Below are 13818 nucleotides of genomic sequence, written 5' to 3'. Positions count from 1 at the left end.
GTCAGACAGGCCACTTCCTGCATGGAATCTTCTCAGGTTTTGGCCTGCCATTTGAGTTCTGTTATACTCACAGACACCATTCAAACAGTTTTAGAAACGTTAGGGTGTTTTCTATCCAAAGCCAATAATTATATGCATATTCTAGTTACTGGGCAGGAGTAGTAACCAGATTTAATCGGGTACGTTTTTTATCCGGCCGTGTCAATACTGCCCCCTAGCCCTAACAGGTTAACCTAACCTTTAAGCCTTTATATATTAACCTAACCTTTAAACCTTTATCTATTAACCTAACCCTTATACAGCCTCTAACAGGCCAAATAGTCCAAATAGTATTTGCTTTCTTTCAATATTGTTCTAGAAACATGGAAGAAGAGAGAGAAACCTTGTCTGCTTTCTCTTGATAGATAGAACTGAGTGTTGTCATTCATCATCTTTCTGTCTCTGTCTCTCTCCCTCTCAGGATGGACCGTATAAAACAGCGCCAGGAGAAGTTTAAGAGTGGGAAGAAAAAGATGTTGAGCCTGGCTCAGGAATCTGGGGACAGAGAGAACCCCATCCAGCCTCAGGAGTCAGGGTACAGAGAGAACCCCATCCAGCCTCAGGAGTCAGGGGACAGAGAGAACCCCATCCAGGAGCAGGAGGAAGAGGATGATGGTACTGTATCATGATGAAGGCTCTTAACGTCTCTCTAGGAGTACTGATGTTAAAACTAGGTGGAATGGCTAATCAATATAGACTGGGTGTTGGTTAGTTCTCATGGAACCTTTAGGAAACCCTGGAATCGATTTTCATACAATCCCGATCATTATTTATATCATTACTGAAAACAATGTTCTGGTCACAATGCATCATGAAGGTATATACACTGCTCAAAAAAATTAAGCGGACACTAAAATAACACATCCTAGATCTGAATGAATGAAATAATCTTATTAAATACTTTTTTCTTTACATAGTTGAATGTGCTGACAACAAAATCACACAAAAAGAATCAATGGAAATCCAATTTATCAACCCATGGAGGTCTGGATTTGGAGTCACACTCAAAATTAAAGTGGAAAACCACACTACAGGCTGATCCAACTTTGATGTAATGTCCTTAAAACAAGTCAAAATGAGGCTCAGTAGTGTGTGTGGCCTCCACGTGCCTGTATGACCTCCCTACAATGCCTGGGCATGCTCCTGATGAGGTGGCGGATGGTCTCCTGAGGGATCTCCTCCCAGACCTGGACTAAAGCATCCGCCAACTCCTGGACAGTCTGTGGGGCAACGTGGCGTTGGTGGATGGAGCGAGACATGATGTCCCAGATGTGCTCAATTGGATTCAGGTCTGGGGAACGGGCGGGCCAGTCCATAGCATCAATGCCTTCCTCTTGCAGGAACTGCTGACACACTCCAGCCACATGAGGTCTAGCATTGTCTTGCATTAGGAGGAACCCAGGGCCAACCGCACCAGCATATGGTCTCACAAGGGGTCTGAGGATCTCATCTCGGTACCTAATGGCAGTCAGGCTACCTCTGGCGAGCACATGGAGGGCTGTGCGGCCCCCCAAAGAAATGCCACCCCACACCATGACGGACCCACCGCCAAACCGGTCATGCTGGAGGATGTTGCAGGCAGCAGAACGTTCTCCACGGCATGTCCAGACTCTGTCACATCTGTCACGTGCTCAGTGTGAACCTGCTTTCATCTGTGAAGAGCACAGGGCACCAATGGCGAATTTGCCAATCTTGGTGTTCTCTGGCAAATGCCAAACATCCTGCACGGTGTTGGGCTGTAAGCACAACCCCCACCTGTGGACGTCGGGCCCTCATACCATCCTCATGGAGTCTGTTCCTGACCGTTTGAGCAGACACATGCACATTTGTGGCTTGCTGGAGGTCATTTTGCAGGGCTCTGGCAGTGCTCCTCCTGCTCCTCCTTGCTCAAAGGCGGAGGTATCGGTCCTGCTGCTGGGTTGTTGCCCTCCTACGGCCTCCTCCACGTCTCCTGATGTACTGGCCTGTCTCCTGGTAGCACCTCCATGCTCTGGACACTACGCTGACAGACACAGCAAACCTTCTTGCCACAGCTCGCATTGATGTGCCATCCTGGATGAGCTGCACTACCTGAGCCACTTGTGTGGGTTGTAGACTCCGTCTCATGCTACCACTAAAGTGAAAGCACCGCCAGCATTCAAAAGTGACCAAAACATCAGCCAGGAAGCATAGGAACTGAGAAGTGGTCTGTGGTCACCACCTGCAGAACCACTCCTTTATTGGGGGTGTCTTGCTAATTGCCTATAATTTCCACCTGTTGTCTATTCCATTTGCACAACAGCATGTGAAATTTATTGGCAATCAGTGTTGCTTCCTAATCACAGAAGTGTGATTGACTTGGAGTTACATTGTGTTGTTTAAGTGTTCCCTTTATTTTTTTGAGCAGTATATATATATATTTTTTAAGATACCGTTTAACTTGTACAAAGTCTGAATGAAGAAATATTTTTTCAATATAAAGCATAATTGATCTACATGTGAAACCATTTTTATTTTAGGAGCAGAGCGAGAAAGAGAGAAAGTGAAAGAGAAAGAAACAGCCAAGACTAAAAAAAGGCAGTGGTGGCGGCCTTGGGTTGACCACGCCTCCAGTAGGTTGACCCCTTCTTCTTTCTCCGCTCTGATTGACTGTTGTGTCCTTGACCAGAACTCTCAGAGGATTCCCATACTGCACCTGGGCTCCAGACGACCCAAAACAAACGTCAACGTTCCATCCAGACCTCAGTCCTTTTCTGTCTCTATTTAAGGCCCCTCGATTAATTAATTGGTTAGTTAATTGTTCGACTGATTGATGAACAACCAAAGCATCAGAAATATACAGACGGGAGAGTGTACTGATTTGCTGGAATGAAATAATACTAGAATATGCCTCAACTAATGGCAATGGGGGCCATAAATAGACTATTTCCCATGAGAGAAAAGAAAATAACTGATGCCTGTGATGTTTGTGGTTGTGGTCCTGGTGAGGCCACAGTAGGGAATCTCTCATTGTGAAAGATTCTATTAGACAGAGCTAAGTGCCTTCTCCCTTTTCATTCTGTCTTTCTTGGACGAATGAAGGGTGAAGGATTATGTCTCCGTTATAGTCACGATCACCGATATATGTACCGCACGAGGGGAAACTGAGCAATACTAATCAGAACGATCCACGTTTAATAAGGTCTGAAGGTTTTAATAAGGAAATCAAGTTTCAAATTGACATTGAAAAAACTGTAGACAACTATACCCACGTTTCTCTGAGATGTGTCTCAGTTGTTCTCTGTGGTGCCCTGTTTCTGTGTTGAATTGATTTCTTAGTATCACCCTGTCATATCGTTACATTCATTATATGATTTACCCAGTTCAGCCCCTCATCCTAACCCCATTCATATATTACCCAGCATCCTCCTCTCTTCCTGTTCCCCCCCCCCCCCAATTATGGCTCTTCTGTTCAAGGACATAAGTCAGTTTCAACTATTACAATTCTTTTAAAGGTCTGCCCAAATCACCTCAATCTATGCCATGTCTTAGTAAACAAACTAATATGTTAATATTGTGTGTCTAACATTGTGTTTGCTTTCCTACCCTTTATCAACTTCATCCCACTAGTGGGCTTTTTGAATCAAACCAACCTCTGCTGCCACACATTTACCTAGTTTACAGACTCTCTACACCCCAACAAAAACATCACCTGCTTTCAAGCCCTTTTCCTTCAGTTAATATTAACAGCACCTTGCTCTCTACTCATCAGTGGTGAGAAGTGGAGATTATTACTTGTTTGAAACTGACAGTGAAGAAGAGGAGGAAGAGGAAGAGACAAGAGAAGATCAAGAGCTCCCCAAGAAGTCAGCGTTTCAGGTGAGCTCCAGACCAGACCAGCGTCAACGTTTCCTCACTATACTTAAAGTAGTTACCCGGTATTACTATAATGTGAAATATTTCATTGTATTTCATTGTCAGTATTGTCTAGTTTAGTATCAGATTATCTGTTGCCACTACTAGTGTAGGAAAAGATATGTACCTTTATCTTTCTGTTTTCTACTAACTACCCTACCACCCTTTTATCCCTCTTCTTCAGCGAGCTATTGGGAAGTTTGCCTCAGCCCTTATAGCTCTGCCCAGATCTATCATTAAACTGCCCAAAACCATCCTTCAGTATGTAATCAGGGCAGCTAAGGTACCAAACAACAGATTCAGCATATCCTCTTACCACAGCCTGTGTAGACTGTATCCTGTGTCCTCAGCCTGTATATCCTCTTACCACAGCCTGTGTAGACTGTATCCTGTGTCCTCAGCCTGTATCTTCTCTTACCACAGCCTGTGTAGACTGTATCCTGTGTCCTCAGCCTGTTTTGTGTAGATTTGCTGTTTCAATGAAGGCCAATGCATGTATAACCAACTGTCTTTCCATCCCATATCCGATCCAATACCATATCCATTTAGAAACAAAAAATATCCGAAATATTCCAGACAGGATGGGGATGGAACTACAGTGGTCCTTCTGTCATGTGTTTTAAGTGATAGATTGTTTTGAAGCAGTTTGCATGAACTCGGCAGAGCCTTTTACCAACAGGTCTCAGAAAATGCATTGGTGTTGTTATCACACATTTGAGATTTTGGTGTGGTTTGCTCCATTGTACTAGAGTCTGTACAAGGTTAAATATATTTACAAGTAAGCCTTCGATATTGTCGCCTAGTCACGATGAAGCCATTGTTACAAATTACAATATAAGAGTGTAAAATGCCATAAATCGCAGGTGGCGTCTACCTTTTGTACTGATGTGCAGTGAAGCAAAAACACTAAAATTGTCATGTTTTCTTTGTGACTCTGATCTCGATTGTTTTGATTTGTCTGTGGTTTAAAGGGTTAACTAATGGTCACCTGGCTTGCTATTGCTCTTGTTTTATTTGCCTCTGAGTGTGCCTTGACCGTAGCATTCCTTTGATTGGACTGAATCCTTGATCTGTTTGATTGGACTGAATCCTTGAGATCTGTTTGATTGGACTGAATCCTTGAGATCTGTTTGATTGGACTGAATCCTTGAGATCTGTGTGATTGGACTGAATCCTTGAGATCTGTTTGATTGGACTGAATCCTTGAGATCTGTTTGATTGGACTGAATCCTTTTGAGATCTGTTTGCATAACAATTTTTTTCCTGTTCAAATTGTCATCAATATATGAATCAACATGAAAAAATACATGAACAATACATGAATCGACACAAATCAATACATGAATCAATACATGAATTAACACATGAATCAATACATGTATCAACACATGACTCAATACATCATTTTGCGAAAGTCAGAGTTAAGAGCGCACAGATCTCAAATCAGGATCTGTCCCTTTATGTCCAAACTAACATTGTGCTTCCTGTACTGTACGCTCCCAGTTTGTCTACCATGCCTGGATAACAGACTCCAAGACAGCCATGAAGGAACGAAGCAAAGAGAAGCGTAAGTTCTGGAAGAGGTACACCAAGAGAGACAAACACAAGAAGGACAAGAAGGAAGGTAAGTTAAGAGATATCATGGAGTCACTGAGTCACTGATATAAAGAAAATCATCAGCATACATAATTTGACCAAAGAAGAGGAAGATCACGAGAATAGACCATTGCATCATTCTGTTCTTACGACCTCTGAGGACTCATGCTACTTCCTTAGTTCTCACGGAAGATCAGTCTTTAATCTGTGATTCAAATTGCATCGTTATTTTACAAGATCCCTTTATGCTACACTTTATGCTTGATTCACCACCTCTTAATTCATGTAGATAACTTAAGGCTTGTTTGTGAAAGCGAAAAGCAGGGGTGAGAAAGGACATCCCTGACGACTACCCCAAGATGTCCAGTAGAAGGGGTTCTCACACTCACTAATTATAACCCAAATCTAATGAAAGTTATTGTTTTGTTATGTTATTCTCTGAAAGTTATTGTTTTATGTTATTCTCTGAAAGTTATTTTGTTGTGTTAATTTCTGTAACTTATTGTTTTGTTGTGTAACTCTCTGTAACTTGACCACCAGCATATAACCCAGCATCCCACTGCTAGCTTGTTTCTGAAGCTAAGCAGGCTTGGTCCTGGTTGGTCCCTGGATGGGAGACCAGATACTGCTGGAAGTGGTGTTGGGGGGCCAGTAGGAGGCACCCTTTCTTCTGGTCTAAAAAAAATTGCCCCAGGGCAGTGATTGGGGACATTGCCCTGTGTAGGGTGCTGTCTTTCAGATGGGATGTTAAAATGGGTGTCCTGACTCTCTGTGGTTGCTAAAAATCCCATGGTACTTATCGTAAGAGTAGGGGTGTTAACCCTGGTGTCCTGGCTAAATTCCCAATTTGTCCCTCATACCATCATGGTCACCTAATCATCCCCAGTTTACAATTGGCTCATTCATCCCCCCTCCTCTCCCCTGTAAATATTCCCCAGGTTGTTGCTATAAATGAGAATGTGTTCTCAGTCAACTTACCTGGAAAAAAATACAATACAAAAAAATATATTGTTGTGTTATTCTCTGTAACTTATTGTTTTTTTTGTGTTATTTACTATAAATTATTGTTTTGTGTTATTCTCTAAGTTATTATTTTGTTGTGTTATTCTCTGTAAATTATTGTTTTATTGTGTTATTCTGTGCAGGTCATGTGACCATAGAGATGGAGGAAGATCAGGAGGGACCACAGGAGAAGAAATCTGACGGACCAGGTGGGTCATAGACCCTTTCAAATACTGTAATATATGTATATATAAAACCACTTACACGGAGAGACAACCACCAGTCTTGATATTGATTCTATATATATTATATATATATTATAGGTTCTTACTATAGTCTACTCAGAATCAATGATCGTGATGACAATACTCTGGATCATGATTGTTTTAGCTAGTTTAGTTGAGTGCCCTGATGTCGATTTGTATAAGATTGTCTGCTGATAAAATGTAAATATTTGGAACTTCTCTTTCCCACGTACCACCAGACAACATCCTGAAGCGAGTGTTCAACATCATCAAGTTCACCTGGGTGTTGTTCCAGACGACGGTGGAGAGCTTCACCAAGTGGATGAACAACGTGTGTAGAGAACACATAGACATCTCCACCGTGCTGCGTATTGAGAGATGTATGCTCACTAGAGAGGTCAAAAAGGTACTACTTTCTTCTGTCACTCTCCCTCTATATATATATATATTATATATATATATATATATATATATATACAGAAATATACAGAAATATGTGTATATATATATATATATACACATATTTCTGTTACCTTAATTTAACCTCTATGGGCTAGGTGGGACGCTTGCGTCCCACCTACGTAACAGCCACTGCCAGCCTGTGGCGCGATTTTCAAAACCTTAAAAATCCTATTACCGCAATTTCTCAAACATATGACTATTTTACAGCCATTTAAAGACAAGACTCTCGTTAATCTAACCACACTGTCCGATTTCAAAAAGGCTTTACAACGAAAGCAAAACATTAGATTATGTCAGCAGAGTACCAAGCCAGAAATAATCAGACACCCATTTTTCAAGCCAGCATATAATGTCACCAAAACCCAGAAGACAGCTAAATGCAGCACTCACCTTTGATGATCTTCATCAGATGACAACCCTAGGACATTATGTTATACAATACATGCATGTTTTGTTCAATCAAGTTCATATTTATATCAAAAACCAGCTTTTTACATTAGCATGTGACGTTCAGAACTAGCAGAACATTTTATAATTTTGTGACTCAAGTAGAGCTTATTGTGCGAATCTCAAATTGTATTTGGTAATATAAGAGCACATTCTATTGGTCTTCGTTGTAATTCAGTATTCTCATACAACTACCAATCACTCGTACCTTTCACTTTAAAATATGTCAATTTCTTACAATAAAAGGAAGTTAAGAAACTATTTGGCACTATGTTAAGTTAAACTTCCGGGGAATTCGCTAACATTTTACTAAATTACTCACGATAAACGTTCACAAAAAGCATAACAATTATTTTAAGAATTATAGATACAGACCTCCTCTATGCACTCGATATGTCCGATTTTAAAATAGCTTTTTGGTGAAAGCACATTTTGCAATATTCTAAGTACATAGCCCAGGCATCACGGGCTCGCTATTTAGACACCCGGCAAGTTTAGCACTCACCATAATCATATTTACTATTATAAAAGTTTGATTACCTTTTGTTGTCTTCGTCAGAATGCACACCCAGGACTGCTACTTCAATAACAAATGTTGGTTTGGTCCAAAATAATCCAGCGTTATATCCGAATAGCGGCGTTTTGTTCGTGCGTTCCAGACACTATCCGAAATACTAAAGAAGTGTCACGCGCATGGCGCAATTCGTGATAATAAAATTCTAAATATTCCATTACCGTACTTCGAAGCATGTCAACCGCTGTTTAAAATCAATTTTTACGACATTTTTCTCGTAGAAAAGCGATAATATTCCGACAGGGAATCTCCTTTTCGGCAAACAGAGGAAAAAATCACAAAGGCGGGGGCGGTCGGGGTCACGCGCATAAGCCCAGTGTCCCTTGATCGGCCACTTGAGAAAGGCGATAATGTGTTTCAGCCTGGGGCTGGAATGACGACATTCTGTTTTTTCCCGGGCTCTGAGCGCCTATGGACGACGTGGGAAGTGTCACGTTAGAGCAGAGATCCTTAGTAAATGATAGAGATGGAAAAGAAGTTCAAGAAATGGTCAGACAGGCCACTTCCTGTAAAGGAATCTCTCAGGTTTTGACCTGCCATTTGAGTTCTGTTATACTCACAGACACCATTCAAACAGTTTTAGAAAATTTAGGGTGTTTTCTATCCATATGTAATAAGTATATGCATATTCTAGTTACTGGGTAGGAGTGGTAACCAGATTAAATCGGGTATGTTTTTTATCCAGCCGTGTCAATACTGCCCCCTAGCCCTAACAGGTTAACTTCTTGGGGCTATGTGGGACGCTAGCGTGCCACCCGTGGTGCACCCTATCAACAGCAGGTGCATTTCAAGAGCGGCAAATTTGAAACCAAATAAATGTCAAAATTAAAATTTTTCAAACATACAACTATCTTACACCCTTTGAAAGATAAACATCTCCTTAATCTAACCACGTTGTCCGATTTCAAAAAGGTTTTACGGCGAAAGCATAAAGTTAGATTATGTTAGGAGAGCACATTGACAATAGCTGTGTGTAATGTTTTGTCAATTCAAAGACAGGGTCACCAAAACCATAAAACCAGCTAAAATGATGCACTAACCTTTTACAATCTCCATCAGATGACACTCCTAGGACATTATGTTAGACAATGCATGCATTTTTAGTTCTATCAAGTTCATATTTATATCCAAAAACAGCGTTTTACTATGGCATTGATGTTGAGGAAATCGTTTCCCTCCAATAACCGGCAGTCAAGTCAGCACCACAAATTAAATAATTAAAATTAGAAAACATTGGTAAAATATTATATTGTCATTTAAAGAATTATAGATTTACATCTCTTGAACGCAATCAACTTGCCAGATTTAAAAATAACCTTACTGGGAAATCACACTTTGCAATAATCTGAGCACTGCGCCCAGAAAAATATGCTTTGCTATACAGACAAACGGCCATGTTGGAGAGATCTAAAATCGAAAATACTATGTAAATAATCCATTACCTTTGATTCTCTTCATCAGATGTCACTTCCAGGAATCCCAGGTCCATAACGAATGTAGTTTTGTTCAAAAAAGCTCATCATTTATATCCAAAAAGCTCCGTGTTGTTAGCACATGATCTAAGCCAGCCGGACTTCTCGTCATGAACGAGGGGAAAAAATATATTTACGTTCGTTCAAACATGTCAAACGTTGTATAGCATAAATCATTAGTGACTTTTTTAACCAGAACATGAATAATATTCAAGGTGGACGAATGCATTCTCTTTTATAACGTATTGGAACGAGGGTACCCAACATGAACTCGCGCGCCAGAGTCTAATCGGCCATCACCGTTCCATGGCTCTTGTTCGGTCAGATCTCACAGTAAAAGACTCAAAACACTTTGTAAAGGCTGGTGACATCTAGTGGAAGCAATAGGAAGTGCCAAAACATTAATCAACCCCTGTGTGTTTCAATGGCATAGGCTTAAAGGTAATTCAACACATCAGATATCCACTTCCTGTCAGAAAATGTCTCAGGGTTTTGCCTGCCAAATGAGTTCTGTTATACTCACAGACACCATTCAAACAGTTTTAGAAACTTTAGGGTGTTTTCTATCCATATATAATAAGTATATGCATATTCTAGTTACTGGGTAGGATTAGTAACCAGATTAAATCGGGTACGTTTTTTTATCCAGCCGTGCAAATACTGCCCCCTAGCCCCAACAGGTTAACTAGGCAAGTCAGTTAAGAACAAATTCTTATTTTCAATGACGGCCTAGGGACAGTGGGTTAACTGCCTTGTTCAAGGGGCAGAACAACAGATTTTTTTACCTTGTCAGCTCAGGGATTCGATCTTTCAACCTTTCAGTTACTAGTCCAACACTCTAACCACTAGGCTACCTGCTGCCCCCTTTGAGTATCTTGTCTTACATAAACACTCTTTAAATAGTTCGATTTGATTTTTGACTTTGATATATATATAGCAAACTAGAAAACAAAACCGAGATTAAATTACTATCCTGATCTAACCTTCCCCCCCCTGCAGGGCAACGTCCCGTCCAGAGAAAGTATCCATGTGTTTTACCAGAAGCAGATGCGTATGAACATGTCTCGGGGGTCCAGCCTGGATCGGCTCAGTGAGGAGGACAGTGGGTCAGGGGGGTCTCACAGGGTCCACAGGAGGAGAGGCGACTATCGCATGGAGAGCCAGGACAGCATGGCATCTTTGGCATCACGAGACAGCATATCCAGGTAAGTTTATTTTTGGCATCACGAGACAGCATATCCAGGTAAGTTTATTTTTGGCATCACGAGACAGCATATCCAGGTAAGTTTATTTTTGGCATCACGAGACAGCATATCCAGGTAAGTTTATTTTTGGCATCACGAGACAGCATATCCAGGTAAGTTTATTTTTGGCATCACGAGACAGCATATCCAGGTAAGTTTATCTTTGGCATCACGAGACAGCATATCCAGGTAAGTTTATCTTTGGCATCACGAGACAGCATATCCAGGTAAGTGTATCGTACGTGAATTAATTCAAATCAAATGTACATTTGACATTTTAGTCATTTAGCAGATGCTCTTATCCTGAACAACTTACAGTCAGTGCATTCATCTAAAGATGACTAGGTGGGACAACCACACATCACAGGCATAGAAAGTACATTTTTCCTCAATATCATAGCTATTAGTAGCGTCATAGCTAGGGGGGATCGAGTCCTGGTTAAGTGCTGTGGGAGCAGTAGAGTCATAGCTGGGGGGGGGGTCAAGTCCTGGTTAAGTGCTGTGGGGGTCAGTAGAGTCATAGCTGGGGGGGTCAAGTCCTGGTTAAGTGCTGTGGGAGCAGTAGAGTCATAGCTAGGGGGGGGTCAAGTCCTGGTTAAGTGCTGTGGGAGCAGTAGAGTCAGAGCTAGGGGGGGGTCAAGTCCTGGTTAAGTGCTGTGGGAGCAGTAGAGTCAGAGCTAGGGGGGGGTCAAGTCCTGGTTAAGTGCTGTGGGAGCAGTAGAGTCAGAGCTAGGGGGGGTCAAGTCCTGGTTAAGTGCTGTGGGAGCAGTAGAGTCAGAGCTAGGGGGGGGGTCAAGTCCTGGTTAAGTGCTGTGGGAGCAGTAGAGTCAGAGCTAGGGGGGGGTCAAGTCCTGGTTAAGTGCTGTGGGAGCAGTAGAGTCAGAGCTAGGGGGGGTCAAGTCCTGGTTAAGTGCTGTGGGAGCAGTAGAGTCAGAGCTAGGGGGGGTCAAGTCCTGGTTAAGTGCTGTGGGAGCAGTAGAGTCATAGCTGAGGGGGGGGGGGGTCAAGTCCTGGTTAAGTGCTGTGGGAGTAGTAGAGTCATAGCTGGGGGGGGGGGGTCAAGTCCTGGTTAAGTGCTGTGGGGGTCAGTAGAGTCATAGCTAGTGGGGGGGGGTCAAGTCCTGGTTAAGTGCTGTGGGGGTCAGTAGAGTCATAGCTGGGGGGGGGGGGGGTCAAGTCCTGGTTAAGTACTGTGGGGGTTGAGGTGAGAAAGGGGATTATTTAACATACAGTTTGAAGAGATTGGGTTTCAGATGTTTTTGGAAGATGGGCAGGGACTATGCTATCCTGGCTTCAGGGGGAAGCTGGATCTACCATTGGGGTGCCAGGACAGAGAATAGTTTGGACTGGGCTGAGCGGGAGCTGACCTCCCGCAGGGGTGGGAGGGCCAAAAGACCTGAGGCAGCAGAACGGAGTGCTCGGGTTGGGCTGTAGGGTTTGAGCATAAAATCAAAGGTTTATTGGTCAGATGCGCACAGTACAGAGAAATGCTTACTTGCTGACTCTCCTCAACAATGCAATACAATAAAAATATCAATCAAGAACCAAACGACAAATACAAAAGTCTCCAAATAACAAGTAGTAATAAAAAGCAGAAGAAAAGACTGAAGAGAGTGCTGGAGAAATCCTATTATTTCATTCTATATCTAATTCTAGGGCTTGATCAGTATCTTCAGCATGAGCGATGAGAAATCACATCACCACCATTACCTTTTTGGAAACTTCCACATCTTTAGCTGTGTCATGTGGAAGCCATTTTGTAACCATTGTATCATTCCACTCATTTATTTCTCATCTCTCCATCTCTTTATCGCATCAGTGCCTACACTGAGGCCACCATGCTGTTCTCCCGCCAAGACACGCTGGACGAGCTGGACGGAATGCCGTCAGACGTTCCCATTCCCAAAACCAGTGAACGTGCACGGCCCAAACTCCGTAAGATTTACGGGCTGGACGCCTCCAAATCAACTGACAGCAGCAGCAGCCAAGTGTCCAGGTGCCTGGTCCAAGCTGAAATCTTCCTCTTTCTCCTTCTCCTCCTCTTCCATCCTCTTTGTCACTCTCTTCTTCTGCCTCCTCATCCTCATCCTCTCCTCTCCTTTCTCATCCTCCTCTTCCTCTTCCTTCTGTCGTGACGTTAGTATTATTCATGTGACGAATGCTATTCATCGAATAATTAACAATGTTTATAATTACGTGATCAAATTAATCAGGTAACCATTAACTAACTCAGTAACCTGGGGCACCATGGGAAAAGTTTTTTTTAATGAGTTACCGTTTCCCAAATGAACTCAAAGAATATCAGAATATCAATTTCCTAGCAGTCACTAATTAATTAATTTCCTAATCAGTCTCATTCTGAACGTCGCATAATTCGTAAATCTGTACAAATCCGGGTCTCACTAAATCATTCATTACCACACCAATTGAGTTGATTATTTATTTACTAACAAGCTAAGTGATAATATAAGATACACAAACACACAGTCTGGGCTATTGATTAGAACTTAGTACAACGAAACAGGTCCCTAGTGGACCAACACGATACGACACGTGTTACACAAGATGGGGATTTAGAGAGAGAGAGAGAGAGAGTGCACGAGAGAAAAGCACACTTGGATACATTTGTAAACTATGCTTAGTTTTAGCCCTAACTCCTTGCCCCGAACTGCCGCTCTTATGAGTGAGAATTATAATGAACGTATTTACTTGTTGAAAGTCTCCGTTGGGTATCTCTTCTTCTTCGTGGACCGAGTTCCGCTTAGGACGTTTAGCCGACGACCTTCTACTCCGATGGCGGCGTCTCCTCCGTTACCGGGTGTAAGTCTCTGATTGTCCACACGATGACACACTTTCCTTTCTCT

General features: G+C 42.2%; 1 protein-coding gene across 1 annotated transcript in view; it reads left to right on the top strand.

The window, feature by feature from the left end:
- The window catches only part of piezo2b (piezo-type mechanosensitive ion channel component 2b), a 285749-nt gene that overhangs the window by 206612 nt on the left and 65319 nt on the right, over nucleotides 1–13818 (top strand). Inside the window, exons 30-38 of the mRNA XM_082961036.1 lie at nucleotides 461–654; nucleotides 2538–2630; nucleotides 3770–3876; nucleotides 4097–4195; nucleotides 5416–5536; nucleotides 6654–6719; nucleotides 6995–7161; nucleotides 10710–10915; nucleotides 12774–12950. Coding sequence (XP_082817162.1) covers nucleotides 461–654; nucleotides 2538–2630; nucleotides 3770–3876; nucleotides 4097–4195; nucleotides 5416–5536; nucleotides 6654–6719; nucleotides 6995–7161; nucleotides 10710–10915; nucleotides 12774–12950 — 1230 coding nt within the window. The remainder of the gene's footprint in view (nucleotides 1–460; nucleotides 655–2537; nucleotides 2631–3769; nucleotides 3877–4096; nucleotides 4196–5415; nucleotides 5537–6653; nucleotides 6720–6994; nucleotides 7162–10709; nucleotides 10916–12773; nucleotides 12951–13818) is intronic.

Source organism: Salmo salar, chromosome 14 (assembly GCF_965601325.2).
Source record: "Salmo salar chromosome 14, fSalSal1, whole genome shotgun sequence".
In the NCBI taxonomy this organism is placed as follows: domain Eukaryota; kingdom Metazoa; phylum Chordata; class Actinopteri; order Salmoniformes; family Salmonidae; genus Salmo; species Salmo salar.
This window is presented reverse-complemented; position numbering and strand designations above follow the sequence as displayed.